General features: G+C 43.1%; 1 protein-coding gene across 1 annotated transcript in view; it reads right to left on the bottom strand.

Annotated features, from left to right (window-relative positions):
• LOC118770919 (partitioning defective 3 homolog) overlaps positions 1-17140 on the bottom strand; it is a 262566-nt gene that overhangs the window by 102507 nt on the left and 142919 nt on the right. Inside the window, exons 12-13 of the mRNA XM_036518693.1 lie at positions 3303-3491; positions 2718-2888 (exon numbers count right to left, since the gene is read on the bottom strand). Of these exons, the coding sequence (XP_036374586.1) occupies positions 2718-2888; positions 3303-3491 (360 nt within the window). The remainder of the gene's footprint in view (positions 1-2717; positions 2889-3302; positions 3492-17140) is intronic.

Raw genomic sequence — 17140 nt, 5'->3', positions numbered from 1 at the left:
GAGAAATACAGTTGGTAAAATGCATACACGCCTTCAGTGTCTCTGGTTGCCTATTTTAGCAAAGCTGTTGAAGATTGGTAATAGTTTAGCACAAGCATAAAATACGTAAAATATTTGCTGACTTTTGCTTGAATGAAGTACAAGAAACACTTCAGACAACAAGATCCAGACCATTGAGAACATTTAGATAAGGTTCTCCTATACCAACTGTAGATTTTGACACCAAATGCTGCTACTGCTACTACTACTACTATTACTACTACTAATAATAATAATACATTTTAATAACAATTAAACAGTACTGACAGTTGTACTCACAGCACTAAACTGCTTACTGTATACACATGAGACCAACTTTTGTTTTGTTGAAAAACCCACTCTCAAAGACAGTGGGACTGCTGTCTGGGTTTGTGACTCTACGGTCAAAATAAAAGGCTCACCAGTTTATTACACACCAGCTCTTTAATGAAACTGGGAGCAGAGGGGCATCTTCCTGACCTTTAATTAAGTAGCCAGCACAACAGCAATCAGTCAGGGCTACATTCATGACTCGAATAAACCTTGCACAAAGAATGACAGTAACCAAATAACACATGCGCGGTAAAATGAGTATTTGTTTTATTAGTTTTCCTGCAGCTCTAACACCCGAGTGCAAGGGGAATAAGACAGTGTCAGAGAAGATGACTCAGTACCATTTTTTATAACGGACAAGACGGATGAGAGCTGCGGCTAGACTGATAAAAGGTACACAGAGATAAGGATCTTAACCATGTGTTCCCGTATGCCCCCTCCAGCTTGAAAGAGAAGCAAGTGAGAGAAAGTGCTTTGGATTTTTAAGCTTCTCAGCATACTCTTATAAATGTATCTTCACTTAAGCACAATATTCTGTAATCGACACCAGTTCCCAGCAACGGTAATCTTCCACACAAGGATTTTATGATTTTATGATTCATCCAAAGCCAGGCTCCCCCAACACCCCCCTCCCCCCCGGACGAGACACTGACTGACAGTGCGGTCTCAAATGACATCAAAGGAGAGCGTATCTCCCTCTGTCACGCGGCGAAACCCCCGGGGCGAAACCGGCTATTCGCACTTCCCTCCAAAAGCCGTTTTCCAGCGCCCTAATCCAGCCACCTACCCATAATGCCTTAATTGCTTTCCTCAGGCCACCATGTCCTGAAGCCGTTTTGGACCTCTCTTGTGGCTAACACCCTCTCATTAGAGCTCTCCTCCTGCCCAAAGCCTTAGGTGGCTGAGATCAGTGTGGACGCGCTGCAACCCCCAACCCAGCTCCGCTTTCACACTTGGCATCGACACGACCACAGATACAAAATATCCTCCTTATGAAAAGCGGTGAAGGGTGAATCCTCCATCTTTGCAGTACGAACACAAGGTGAAGCGGATAATGATGCCATTGCATCATACCTTGATGCTTTTAATACCTTCCCCCTTGAGCTCATTTACTCAAGAGAGAAGCTGGTGGAAACGCCAAGAATGAGCTGTAAGTACTGGAACATATCTGACAAACATATCCTGCATAACTAAACATCCTTGTCAGGACAGAGTCAGACACCATTGCTGTTTGTTTCCTTATGCTGTTCTCCACTTGCTTCATCAGCCTGTGTTGAAACTGGCGTGAAATGCGTGCGCTGTAATACGAGGTTAAGATTGCTATTGCCAAGAGACCAAAATTCTTATAGTACTCTTCTTTCCTTTTAACATCCTTCTGTGAACTGCAGGTGTGTAAAAGAGAAGAGATTTTTATTTTACTGCTCCAGACAGAGTCTTCAGTTCTGGCTCAGGGCTGAGTAACTTTGTTGCCCACTGCTATGGACAGATGCAACTGCCCTGTGACTCTTCTTTAGAAGGGAGAAGAGGAGGCGGGACTACAGCTGGGCTGTGGTGTCAATCAGCATCAGACTACCACGAACAAAGGGTATCGCATCACACTACAGCCATTTACACTGTTTGCCATAGCCCTCTGATTCTGGTCTTCTCAAGAAACTACACTAGCTACCTACAGACACTTGAAAAGCATCACTTTCAAAGAGGAGAATTTTTTTTTTGTTACAGTATATGGTGCGAACATGAGAGGAGTTCTGTCACAATATGAAAGGCCCGTTCTCGAGCCGGGAGATAAAAACTGCGAATGGAGACGATTTTTTCCTGCAGTGCGAGTCCTCTGTGGCCAGGATTTAGTGGGAGAATCACCTTCCTCCCTCTCGTCCCCCGCGGACTCCTAACAGCAGCTTCCTGCGTTTATTCACTTTCACTGTTAAAACTTTACCCTCACAATGGAGCTCTATCTGCAAGCCTCTAACGTAACTACAGCTGTGACCGTCTCTGGTTCTAACGTTCAGGCAATGTTTTGTAACAGTCATTTGAGGAATAAAATATATTTAAATTGGGCCCTGTTTTGACTTTCTGTTGCACATACCAAATATGGATGGAGTCATGCCAATGGCAACAACAAGAAGCCCCAGTTTAATATTCAGAAGATTGAACAGCTGAAGGCATTGGTCGATCCATCCCATTTTCCCATGAGGCCATGCTAGTGTGTGGCAAAGGCCTCTAAATAACCAAACAACATGGATGCACACCACCCAGACAAAGGAAATCAGGCTTCGGAGAGGAAGCCTAAGTAATTAGTCCCCAGCAGGATCATCCCTCTAATTAGTCATTAACATGCTCAATGTCACTGGCTAATTGCTTTTTACCTCGTTTCGTTTGGCGACCCTCCTGGCAACGATGAGCTGGATCATTCCTCGCTTGTTGCCCTCGGTGGACATGGACTTGCGCAGCGTTTCCATGGCGTCCTGGTTGGTCTTTCCCAACAGCGATTCCCCGTTGACCGCTATCAGCTGGTCGTTCACCCTGAGTCTCCCGTCCTGCAAACACGACCATGACAGACGGTGACAGATCTGCCAATCGAGCGGTGCCACTGGGTACATTCAAAGGTACAGACCAAGCTGCCAAACAATGCCCTCTGATAGGGCCGAGCCATGTTTCAGTGACAACATGGCAGTTCTCATAAGGGCTTGATATGGGACAAGAAAAATTTCCATTATTTCTGAGAAATGTTAGAAATAACTGCACCCACAAGCTGGGAAAAATGGCATGATTTGCATATGCTTTTTTTTGTGGACCATTGCCATGTTCAGTGTTGAAATGTCATTTAACAAAAACATATCTCATTGCCAAAAACTGGCAGGGTGGAAATGATTTTGGTGTTTGACGAGCCAGGGGTCACGGCCCTGAAAGTCGCAGTCGGAGCCACTGAGACGGGGTAAGCGGCGCCTTGCCTTGCAGGCTGCGCCTCCATTGATGATGGACTTGACGAAGATGCCCAAGTCGGCATGGTTCTCCTTTGACCTGTTCCCTTTGACGCTGACCCCGAGGCCCGCCGACCCGGAGTCGTTCAGTGGGATCTCGAACGTCAGAAACTCCCGTGTCCCGTCCGGCGTCAGCACCAGGTCCTCCTCTTCCATTTTCTACAGGAAAGAGGGAGAGAGTGAAACAGAGACAGACAGAGATAGAGGGAGGGAGAGAGAGAGAGAGAGAGAGAGAAAGTGAGAGAGAGAGAAAGAGAGAGAGAGAGGAGAGAGAGAGAGAGAGAGAGAGAGAGAGAAAGAGAGAGAGAGAGAAAGAGCAGGAGGAGGGGAGGAAGACAGGAAGAGAGGAAGTGTCATATCACATTATTCCCGGCTGTCATTTTTAATGCTCACCGCCAGCCAGACTGGCGAGGATGTGTTTTCATAGTTATAATCACACCCTTCCAAAAAATGCATTTGTTTAAAATAAATAAATAAATAAATAAGGCCAGCCATCAATTTGAGATTCAGAAGTGTTGTGCTTGGGCGTTTCAATAATGCATCGCTGAGGGATGACTCCTGATGCAGAGAAGGCAGACATCTCTACGAGTCCCCTCTGCAAGATTATTTCTGCGGAATGTGAAGGCTGAGATAGCTTTTCATTCAGGCGGCACACACCTCATTAAACCGCGGATGCAAACATGTTCAATCAAACCCGTCTTAAGAACGTACTCAACTTATTGTATTTCAATGCTTATGAGAACTGAGGCTCAGCGGTAACTCAAAAGCTTTTCTGACTAACTCCGACATTAATTTTTTCCCCCCTGATTTTAGAAAAAAAAAGAAACACTTGCTAAGACAGGGGTACGACTAGAAAAGATTTGTCTCAGTACAAGACAGGTGTTGTGTGGTATAACAGACATGGTGATCCTACACAAAAAAATATATTAAGGGCAAAGTAGGCCTTTTAATCTCTGAAAACTGCAGATCAAAAATTAGTATCTGCTGTGAAAATAAAACAAAATATTAATATTTATTAATGTCTACGGGGAAGCCAGCTCAGAGTCAGTAATTTATTGCTGTTATATGAAGCTTTGACTGTTGTGTAACAAGGAACAGACAGGATTGCGTGACACAGGAGCCGCTGCCTGCATCAGTTATTGTGAAAGCTTGCTGTGGCACCAAAAGTATGTTCCTTTGTGCACAATACAGGAGCAGTCAACCCAACAACTGACACGCCTGTGTTAGCCCTCAGATATGAACACAATATTCAGCTTCAAGGAATGCCAGGTGCTCAGCCCCAACAGCTGTTCAATGGGAAGGCATTTTGAAAGTTGAGGGTCTATTGAAAGCCATTCAGGTAGAGGCTTTTTAATCAGATATTAGAGCATGCCCAGATGCTCGAACTCCACAGACCCCTAACAGGTTTAACGCTCCATCAAACACAAATCGCACAGCATCTCTACAATCAAAGAATACATCAGTGTGGTTGGTGCCAAGTTTGGTTCAGGACTGCATCTGCAAAGGACCAGGCTCTGACAACAAATGTCATCTGTGTTTAAAGTGATCAATCACAACAACTTGATATTCACTTGTGTCATATTGCAGTATTCACAGCAAGGGAGGAGTCTTATATTAAATTGATCTCTTGATTTCAAGTCTTTTTGATTTTTAAAAAATCATAGTCAAAGACAGGAAAAAAAAACCTTGAAGCCCCAAATAAATGATGCTGGATGTGAAAAAATTTTACACAGAATATTTTTTTGTCAGAACTGGTCTAGAATTTTATCAGTATTTGTCTCACTTGTACAGCCAATACAGCTGCAGGGCAATAAGGCAGGACATCTGAGACGCTAACCAACAAGGAAAAAGACAAAAATACCAAGCATGTGTTCCTGCTTGAATTTTACAGCAATTCCAGGTTAATATTTTCTGCCACACACAACTGAATGGCTTTTCTTTTTTAGCTTCATTTCCAAAAGGGCATTTCTGACACCCCAAACTGACTGACTCTCCCTTCAGTGATCAGTATTGCTTTCCATTGAGGTTTGCAATTCTGTTGTTTGTAACTGTAGCATTTAGCTTGCTCAACAGTAAAGCATTAGGCATGTGAAAATGACCAATGCACCCCTTTTCACAAAGGACAAGAGAATCAATGCAATTAAATTAAAAGTAATTCATTACAGTTTCAGTTATATAAAAAAAAAACAAATCTGGAAACATTGTAATAAAAATGTAAACAACTGAATACTGATACCCCACCACCCACAATATATGACTACAGCTGTCAAAAAATGTGACCTGAAATCAAGTATGCCTCAGACTACTAGTGAGTGTTAATGTGTTACACTGAGATGGGTATTTTGTAATTTACTGCTTCAGATAACTGAAAATATATGATAGGTACTAAAGGGAGTCATTTATACAGCTGTTATTGCTGTATTTCACAAATGGAAATAGTCAGCAGTAGCTTGAACACATCCATTTTGGAAAAATACCATCCCCCAAAACCTGCTTTCCAAGAATCCTGGACAACAAATAGTGTTTGGCAATGACAGATCATGTTACCATGTTATGGTCCATTACCATTCTGTTACAGGGTGACAGACTGTAATCAACTGACATATGTAGTGTAGAGAGCACAACCTGAAGCTCGTGTCAGACTGGGGCGCATTTGAAGCCTGTCACACATACCATTCACAGACAAACCTCATTTCAAATTGAATGCCTGGTTCATGTCATGATTCTCATTACTGTCTTAAACAACACAAGTTATGAAAAAAACATTAATAAATACAAAACACTTGTACATGGATAACCACAGAATGAAACAGAAAAACCGGGAGGGAGAACGTTTTATCAGCACTTGCATGAAGTCGTCCTGCAGTTCTGCCGTTTCTGCTCTCTGAAAGGACTCCCTGTCCTTTATAAATGATTTCCAAAATTAAAGTCAATTACGCGCGTGAGCGATTAATTAACAATCAAGCTCGTTGTCAAACATTAATTGGCTCCCGTTGTTTGTGCAGCGAGGTCTAATTAAATTGTATGGGAGGGAAGGGAATTCATTTGGATAGGACATAGCAGAGATGGTGAAGGAATTCAGGCAATAGAGCACAAATGGGTATTGTATTTTCTAACAGGAAAGAAAGAAAAGCTCACCCCTCTCACCCTGTGTGATTTTGTACACAGCATCACCTGGAGTGCCTGAGAACATCTCCGCCTCGTTGCTGGTGACATGAAAGTGGTTAGAAATGAATCTGAAGACCTGAGAGGAACCACTCAGGGATGTAACTGCCGGCAAGACCTGCATGCAACAAGCGCTGTACACAATGTTCTTTGCTATTTTCCTTCTGATCCCTGGATGTCAAACATCCGAGTACACTGCATTCAGGTGTACCGAGAGGGATGACGCAAACAGTGACGGACATTCAAGACAGCCTCGACACCATGTTTATTGACACTGGTCGTTAACAAGCAACTGTTGACAGCTTTAGAAGGGAACCTTTGCAGGTGGACTTGGCAAAGCACTGAGGCTAACGTAGCTTGGCCTATTCCTTGTATTAATTAATGCAATTATAGCACGGACGTGGGAAGGCAACCACACGCGGCCGCGGCTGGAATTCACTTACCATTCAGCAGCCACAGATATAAATTCAACCCTAGTTTCCTCAACCTGTGGTTGGGGGGCGGGCGGAGTATCTGTTATCCCGGCAGGATCGCCATCCAGCGCGGCACTTAACCACCTGATCATTCAACTAATCATTGTCTTGATTGAACCAATTTATGCTCGCTCCCCCAGTTCTGAGAGAGTAATTGGCTTAAGGAGAGATGGAAACATGCAGGATGGCAGCCCTCCAGGACCAGAGTTGAATAGCACTGATTTTTACCGGTCGCAAGGGACAGGAATACATTTCCCAGTCTGAGAGGGCTGACTCTCAACAAGGTCCCCCAGAATATCCCCTTGAGACATCCTTAGCAAACAGATTTTCGAGTTGACATCGACAACAAGAGCACACCAAAACCGGTCTTCAGATACAATAAACAGAATGCTGGGGGTCACCATATTCCTGTCTAAAGAGCTTGTGTTCCCTCCGGCCCAAACCCTGCCTGATAAGTATCCTCAATATCCTACCTACTATTGCCATGCCCAGTAAAAGTACAATTACAGTAACTGTCAAAGTCATCTAAATTAAAACAGGTGGCAGCTTGAAGCGCTTTCTAAAGTCATTAACAAAATTGCTTTGTCTTCTGCCACACTTCAGAATCAGTTTAATTATGCGAACACCTTGTTCTGAGGGAAAATTGGCATTCTGATTGCCTTATGCATTTCTAAACCACTACAAAGCTGGCTCAACAATGCAGACACATCTGTGTGCATAAATAGCAATGTGAACAAAAATAAATGAATAAAAATAAAACCATTACCCAGTGCACTCTACTCTTAACTGTGGAGTGGAGCAGATGAATTGGGGATAGCAATTTCCCCAGTAGAAAAGCGTTTTTTACCTACTCTATTGCATAAGATGTGAGCTGGTGTTCTGTAAACTTCAAAATTTTCTCAAACTACTGTCAGCCAGGGACAAGAAAGAGGAACAATATATAGATAAGACCACAGGCTTTGCTATACAGTCTGGGAAAGGTGTCTGGCTATAACAGGTATTTGGCATTTCAGAGGAGCTGCAGACTAGACTAGCCTAGCTCTTCAACAGCTTCACTGCAATGGTTGTCCTGTACTGGTGCAGTTCTGTAATGGCCAGCCAAATTCTCATTTGCATTCTCACTTACTATATCCATAGGCAGAGCTCCATTCCACCTTTCTAACCAACTGTATGCCCATAACTCTGGATACTTCCCATCCCGAACTGATCCACAATCAGCTTAACCAAGTCCAAGCTACAGTGTGAAGACAAATGATACCGACATTGGGGTCAATGCTTGGCCGCAGAAACCAACAGCTAACACCATGTGGGTTCCAGGTGGGAAAGAGACCACATCTTCCCTCATGAAGACTTCATGCATCATAGACGGTCTACAGATTTACCAGTGGATCAAGTCATGAGTCTGTGTCTGCTGCACAGTGGTGATTTGATTATTAACCTTACAATTCTCTCTTGCGTTCATGACACATAATTCTGCCAATTAATTCTAATATAAACAATATACACCTTTCTAACTGGTTTGTCCTTTGTACTTAACTATATACTGCAAAGTGCTTGTTATAAACATTTGCCTCAGAGAATATGTTAATTCATTTGCTGTTGCTGATGAGGGCATAGCACAAACAGTATACAAAACCACACCTCAGGACCTGAGCAGCTTAGTACTGTAAGACCCTCTCTGTATGTGTTTCAGGAATCTGCCACCCTGAACCAGCAGGTGAATCACACCAACTTCAAGGTGAAGGTGATGTCAGCAGTGTGGTGTATTTGCAAGGAACAGGGCTCACAACTTAAAGGTTGCAGGACTGAATCCCAGCTGGCACAACTGCTGTAGGCCCTTGGGGAATGCACTTAACTCAAAACTCCTCAGTAAACATCCCAATGTATAAATGAATGGACGATTTGAAAACTATTCACATCACTCCGGACAACAGCATCTGTTAAGGAAATTGACACATTTAAAACTTTGGTTCACTGTGTTACCTATTTTCACTTTATCTAAAACTAAAAATGTAAAAACTAACAAAAACGCTACCAAAATGGTAACAGTAATCACAGGACGCAGCCAATGGACAATGCTGCTCTCTGTATTTGTGTATCAGTCCTAATTAAAATGCTCTACAGTATAATTAAATGTATAATTACACTAAAATATCATGTAGGTGTAATAAAACAATATACTTAAAATAGACAACAATTAAGAAATTACTGTACCCATTACCTATAACCCATTTTATATTTCATGAGAATACTATCATTGTAATCATGCAATATCTAACAACATTTTTTCAGGGCACAAATTGTATATTCTCTACACTTCTCTAAACTCACTGAACTAAACTCAAACTCAACACAACCCAGCATGCAGGTTTATGCAGTGCCACTCTGGACCAAAAGCTGCTCTGTATTCAGTGTTTTTCAGGCATTTACTCTGAAGTATTAATTATTTAGCCACTGACCAGGAGAAGCAAACTGAAAGGAAAATGAACAGTATGTAGCTAGCACAATGTTCTTTGCACTAGGCTACGGTGTCTCAAGCATGCTGAAGAACCCGCAAAGGTAGCGTATCTGGGACAAAGGTCACTACAGAGGTTAAGGTTGTTTGACATAAATAAAAAAAAAAATTCCCAAGGCAAGTAATTAGACCATTGCATATAAATGTCTGAATGCTTGTCTGGAAAGGGAAAAAAAAAATCCACAGTTGCACTTTGCCTTTGTAAAGATGGACTGGAGTGCATTTATCAACAATTACTAATAAAAATGGATTCCAGGCCAGTCAGACTGTAATATGAAAGAGGTTTTTCCCCAAAATCATCTAAACAAACAAACAAACAAAAAACTGTGCCATTCTCTGTGTTTGGTGCCGGAGAGGACTGGACCTGAAGGCAGCCAGTTTGCGGGTGGGCAAGCGATTACCTCAGGCAGCAGGTTTCTCCAAACTCCCTCACAGGGCGTCTCTGAAGGGACACTCAAAACCATACTGTAGTTGCACAACTACTCAGAAATTCCTGAATGGTATGCCACCAGGAGCACAAGCCCAGCATGGGCAGGGTGTGTGTGTGTGTATAAGAATGTAGGGTGTATGTGCATGCACGCATCCATTGTGCATGTGCGTGCATGAGTGTGTATGGGGGTGTGCGAGCATGCTTGAATGTGTCTGTGTGTGGACGCTGTGGCTGTGTGTGTGTGTGTGTGTGTGTGTGTGTGTGGGGGGGGGTGTTTGTGCGCATGCATGCATATGACTCTGTGCGTGCATATGCATGCGTATCACTCCGTGTATGTGCATGCACAACACCCCCCACAGCCCCTAAGCGCTTGCACCTGCCACTCAGAAACGGACAAAAAGGGGCTGGCTCTGTATGTCCGTTTGCCTCTTAATCATGCCAGAAAGCAGGCATGAAACACTTCAGGAAAGTTTGAACGACTTTATAACAAGGTTTTCAATTACGCCGGTATATTCACAGTTGTCAACAAACAGTGCGCGCAAGCTTGAGTTGCTGTCTTTCCCCTCTGGAGAGGCATCGGGATAATTAGCACTCTACAATGGCAACATTTGTTGCTCCCCTGCTTTGTTTCACCTCTTGCCTCTCCATCTGCTGCAAGGAACTTCTATCGGATCAGGACTGCTAATGCACTAAGCGGTTTCCCTTCCGGAAAGCCGATGCACCGCACTTACAAAATAATATATACAAAGTTATTGCTCTGATGGCTTCGCTACGCAAACAAGTCATGTCAGTGGGGGCAATTTGGAAAGTAGGTTCGTACAAGAGGTTGCATCTGCTGCAAATAATCATGGCCATTACGCTGAGAAGATACTAAAAAAAAAAAAGTTTAAGCTTGTAAAGTAAAATGACTGAACAACCACTTGGTTTAGGTCAGGCTCCGTATAGTCTGATTCAATTAGCTGTATTCAACGCATTTGGCCCGTCTTCCTGAAAATTTGGGTGGGGTGGGCCTTACTCATGCAAGTTATAACTCACACTTCAAATGTGGCGATTCTGACTGAAACAATTGTTTCTAATTATACCGCTGGAAAAGAAATATACTGAAAAACTGTATGGCCAAATTACCCCCGTGAAATGATTTGCCGGCTGTAATTATAAATGACACTATTGTGCATTTGTCTGCAGCTTCTCTCTTGATTGGATCCATGGATCCAGCTGTCAGATGATAGTGAAGCCTCAATTAATGACACAATTAACATGTTCAGTGCTTGGCAGCTATCGTTCCTAATGGATCTGTGACAGCCCAGATGTAATCACAAAAAAGAATTTAATGCACTGTTTAATTACACTCATGCACAATAGAAATTACGGGACACACTCTGGTTTTCACCCCACATTGAAAAGTTACAAGACCTCTCAGCCAAAGAAATGTCACTCCATATTGGCAGAGGGTAGCAGTGGTACAGTGAAGGGGTACACAAGTTGGCTATGCAAGATGACAAAGTGCAGAGATATGGGGAACTGTCCATGCAGGACTGCAGATGTATAGTGTAAGGGTATTAGTGCTCACAATACAGGGTGGCAAAAGTAAAGCACAATGTAGGCCCCAGTATGCACAGCAAGGAGGAGAGGTTTACCCAGCATGCATCAGTGATGTGACACAAGCACCCCACCTCAGTCTGAAAACACATTCCATGCAAAGCAACTCCTACCTTTCACTGTCTAATTTTAGATACTACAAACATCACTTCATGAATGTACATAAATAACAGTCTACATATAACACACTGTGAACGACCCTACATTCATGGAAGAGTGACTGAAAGAAACAGCATTGTAAAACTGTTCCACTGTGCTATGGCCATTGCAGTGGTGCTCAGGCAGAAACTGGTTTCACATAAAGTGATAAAATCCAAGAAAAACAGCACGAGTGGTTCCAATTAGCCACTCCCAGTTCAATCACCAGTTCGGTTGCCAGTTCAGTTCTGCTGTGTTAACTTTGGACAAGTTGCTTAACCTGTTGCCTGAGTAAATAACCAGATGTACATACATGACATGAAAATTGTAACCTTTTGTCTGCAAGTTGTTCTGCATCTGTTTGGGGAACTATAACAAATCACAGGCATACTGCAAGCAAATACTACATTAAAAAGCCTTAGTCATGTGACTGCAATATTTAGGGAAAATAAACCACTGTGTCCTGTTATCAACAGTGTTACGATTCTGATGCTCGGCCAGAAATATCAAAAAAAAGCAAACGCCACCCTGATGCTTGTTATTACATAAAGAACACCATCACACATCAACAAAACATCCACACCACAGCAACAAGACACACAGACTGCGGACTGCAAAGCTACTGAGCCCAGCACCTGCTGCCAACCCAGCCAACACTGCATCACGCTCTCCGTATGAAAACATTTTGGTTGAAGCTCGCTGAAAAATATGGTTTCATTTCAAAGGAATGCCCGCAGGTTCGAGCTGGAACTGCTGAGAAAATATGTGGGAGGATGTTGTTGAGAGTATTCTGAGCAGGAATATTACTAAGGAATGGCCTCCGATTGCACCTGACGGGAACGGTGCTGCGGAATGCCTCTAACAAGGCTTATGCTGACGCCTAATGGGTGCAGGTGAATTTTCCAATTACAGAAGAGTAAGGGCACGGTTGCAGGTTAGCTCTGATGGGAACAGACCACTATAGGTGCAGTACAGTCGATTGTTTATAACAAGAATTACCTCCTTTAGGTGTGCTCTTGCGGACTGCACATAACAGAAATTGGCTCCTATGGGAGCAGTGTTGCACGTTGCCCATAACAGGAAATGACTGAAGCACGCTCAGTGGTGCAGACTGCTTGTAATGGGTATTGGCTACGATGGCGTAGGTTCAGCAGTGTTGCGGATTGGCTATCGCAGGCGCGGGAAATGGAAGCAGGCTCTTACCAAACCCCTGGAACACTGCGCCTGGACCTCTGCATTCTAGAAGAGGCGGAAATAAAACAAAGGATGATAATAAAACAGAAAGAAACAAAAGGAGGGAAACAATATAAAACCCCCTAAATAGCAGACAGGAAAGCACTTGATGTTGAGGTAAAATTAAAATATGATGGAGGAAAAAAACTACTTTTGTTACTTTCGTTAGCCTGGGTTTTAGAGTTTTATGGGCCTCAGCATGACTCAGAAGAAATAAAATGGTAAAATTAATATTCATCAAAAACATGTGGAGGTTCATATATCATCTCCGATACATCTCTTCAGGCATGCAGAGCGGTTACGCATTTTTTTCTGGCCAAAAGACTGCAAAGTTATCCATTTGAGGGAGAAAGCTGAAATATAATCCTTGCTGCAGGCCTAGTTCATCAGGAGCAAAGGCAACTGGCTGCACACGCAGAGCAGCCGCTCTAAGCGTGCATTCTGGGAAGGCAAGCATGACAAAGCACAGACGACTGCAGCTCGTGGTATTAGCAGCACAATAATGATTATGAAGTATTCAGAGCACAGACTGGAGCTGTATGCTTGCACTCAGGGCAGGGGGTAAGGTTTCACCAGGTACAGGGAATCTGCCTCCCCAAAGACTTTTTCTAGCTGTTACTCCTCCACAGCCCTACCACGTTCTCATCGTATTGACACGTCTCCCTAATTCTGCCTGTCTCCACCCCTCAAATCCCTAAATTAGCCCATCTTTCCCTCTCTCCCTTAACCCTCCAAATCACTCCAGACTGACAAAAGCCAGATTTTCTCTCCTCTCTTAAATCTTCTGTACATCTGAAATCCTGTCAAAAAACTTTATAAAATGAGGGGAATGTCTTAAACCTTAGCCTGTGAAAAAGAGAGACGCCTTTTGACTCGAAAGTACATTTCGGCTCTATTCTCAGTGCATCTTCTTGTTATAATATGAGCAAAATGTAAGCATGCTGTCCTTCAGAATGTCCTTCGGTAATCCTTTTTAGAGCATTCAAAAGAAAAGAGGACTAGCTCAGAAGATTGCACAACAGGAAAGAAAACAACAGCTCATAGTAATGAATGACCACAAGCTCATTCTAATTCATTTGGGTAGCGAGCATAAAGCAAGTAAAGCAATCTACAAAGCTTGGGCTGGATTGATTGAATGATTTGAATACTGAGAGGTAAACTCCTGCAAGCAATCTGTGCATATTGTGTGCTGTATCTCATTGTGTGATGCGAAAAATAACTGCACAGGTAAAAAAAAAAAAAAAAAAAAAATCCACAAATTCTGCATAATGCCCTACCATTTGTATGTCACACACACACACACACACACACACACACACAAACATGACAAATGGGGAGGGGGGGGGGTGAATCTGAAACATCTGAATGGCAGAAACACACCCCCAATTCCAACAGTGACATTAAACATCATCACAGGACCCAAACGAAGCTCAATCAGTCTTGCCTCCTTGCATGCTCTGTCTCACACAGCCAGCCCCACACACCCCATTCCTCAAACGTCTGACACCGACCGTCCCATTCGGTCGAATGCATGCTGTCACTGGCACCACGATTTAGGCCAGGCTCCGCAGACGAGGAGAGATGTGCAGTGATGCCCACTGCCACGCCTCCCCCCCACTCCGCAGTCTCGGCTGACAGCCAGGCAATAACCCGGCCCCATCCCCACCACCATTTACTCTCGATAACTGTCACTGGCAAGGCAGAGCCCCTGTAAGCTGATTGTTTCTGAACGCCTGTGGGTGGGCTATTGAGATCTGCTAATGGCTAGCTCAAGGCAGGAAGAATTCAAACCTGTCTGTTAATATGACGGCAAGGGAAAATTTTTGGCTCTTTATGCCCCCTATACAGGAAGCATGTTCAGTCAGACTTGTTTTTCCTCATAACAGCAGTTTCATCATGGCAATACAACAATAAAATCGTGAAATAAACATAAATCATGATATTGTTTTTTAAAGGTCAAGCTCTTGTCCAAATTGGGAAACACTGCGTTTGAACTTCGCTGCTAAATGTGGGTAATGTACGGTGTGTCAAACTTGGCTGTTCACACAAGCCGACCATCTGTATGTCTTTTTTAAAAACACGGCCTTTCCCCTCTTTGATGTTTGAACAGGTTTGAACAATGTACAGTGCATCAGATCTCCCAGTGCAGTGGATGGCTCCTCACCTTTAGGTCACATTTACAATGACCTCACTTCCTGGGCCATAAGTCACCAATTGCCTGCATATTTAAGTGAATGACTGACTGACCAACTTCAACGGCGTGTTTATTTTGAACTGGCTGGCTCTCGGTCAACCACGCAGCATCACTTTCATGCACGCCGCATTAAAGACTCAGACCTTTAATCCCTACCTGGAACAGTGACAGAGAATCAATGGACACTGGCATTTACACAACTGCATATGCATATCATATGCCAGGCATATGCAGAACTCATCTTAGCAAGACAAATCCTGGAACATCACCACATGAGAACGACTGGAGGCCTCCGAACCTGTGCAGCCACTTGGAACAGTGAGGGTAACGATGTTGGCCGAACTACAGAGGAGTCTTGATTCATCAGTTGAGTTTGGAACAGTGGAGTAACAATGTGTGGGGTCATGCCAGCTGTCTCTCTACAGATAAGGGTGTTTATCAAAACTGAAAACATTCTTCAGGCCATCGGGTTGGAATTCATTCAAGAAAATATTCTCAGGTTAAAAGACTTAGATATGGAGGGAATAAGAGTAAACTTGAGCTAAGTGAAAGAATCGGTCAGGAAGGAATTAGGCTTAGGCTCTAAATTTGTTCATAAAAAGGCAAAAAAAAAAAAAAAAACGTTGGGAGAACCAACTGGGACTCCTAATGACATGAAAGTGCATTCTGTGAGCTGAGAGTCTGAAGAGAATTTTTTGCTGCATAATGAATGACTGCAACAAGCTGACAATTTTCATTCAAGACAGAATGTCTCCTAAGTGCATGATAGTAATGAATTCCTAAAAAGATACTGATTAGATCAGGCAGGGATTATGTTTGTGAGAGGACCTTTGCAACCCATTCCAATAAAATGCTAATTTCATAATTATGCATTACCTAAAAGTTCAACAAAGTACATTTCACTGCAAAGTGAAACATGGATATATTTAAATATTTAATGATTATTTTTGCTATTTCATACGGAACTTTCTGTTGGTTTGATCCTGTAATTCATGTGCACATGACTTTTCTAGTGGATTTGGCCTTCAACAGCCTAATGCACTGTATTGAAAAATGTGACATTTTTGTATATCTCTGCCACTGGGCAGTACACATGAAGTACTTTGTTGAGATTAATTATCATACCTTTCTCCAGTTGTATGGTAAAAAACTGGCTATTACGTGCAAGAGCCACAAGCAGCAGCCTCCAAACCAGTAGATATTGTCCCCCTAAATCAGACAGCCTCACTGTGCTGTTTCTCACAGCTGAGTGGACATAGATTAATAGCAAACATAAATACCTATATCCACATATTTGGAATACAATGGCAACTCGTAGACAGTTTTCACAGGAACAACATCAGGCACAGTTTTGTTTTTGAACTGAGAGTTTGTATTGTTCACGCTTAGGTTACAGTGCCTCCAGGGATACACCCCTAGATACAACTTTTAAGTGACTGAATTAAATTCATGGCTTAAAATGATTCTCAAGAGCCACACTGAACCCTTTTTAAGAATACCAGCACAGGCCACCAAGCACAATTCAAATGAAGCAGCTCCACTGTTGGGGAACATCTTTTAGGATCCAATGGGAGAAAGCTGCACAACCCTTTCGGAAAATTACCATTTAATGTGATTTTCAAGTGCTGTGGAATGAGGTGGTCTCACTGTTAGTACCGGTCCACAGATACCAGTCCACAGATGATGAGTGATTGTGAGAGGAAATTGGTTCTAATGGTGCCTGGGCCAGGAGACTCAGATTCATCACTCACTAATAAAACCCACAGGAGTCTCGGCAGCTTCACTGATTTGTTAGCGAGTGAAAAATCGGCCTTCTCGCAAAGTGCTATTTTCAGGGGGTGTGCTTAATTTTTGCACGCATGCGTGTTAGCCAGGACGACAAAGAGACGGTGATTAGATGTATGAGTGCCTGACAAGCGCAAAGCACTTCTCAGTCAGCACTTGCCAGTCAATCAATCACGATGAGGAGCATGAACACACACACACACACACACACACACACACACACACACGTACCCGTACCCATACACATACACATACACATACACATACACACACATA

This window comes from Megalops cyprinoides, chromosome 24 (assembly GCF_013368585.1).
Source record: "Megalops cyprinoides isolate fMegCyp1 chromosome 24, fMegCyp1.pri, whole genome shotgun sequence".
NCBI classification, from domain to species: domain Eukaryota; kingdom Metazoa; phylum Chordata; class Actinopteri; order Elopiformes; family Megalopidae; genus Megalops; species Megalops cyprinoides.
Note: the sequence above shows the minus strand (reverse complement) of the source record. Positions and strands in the feature narration are given on the sequence as shown.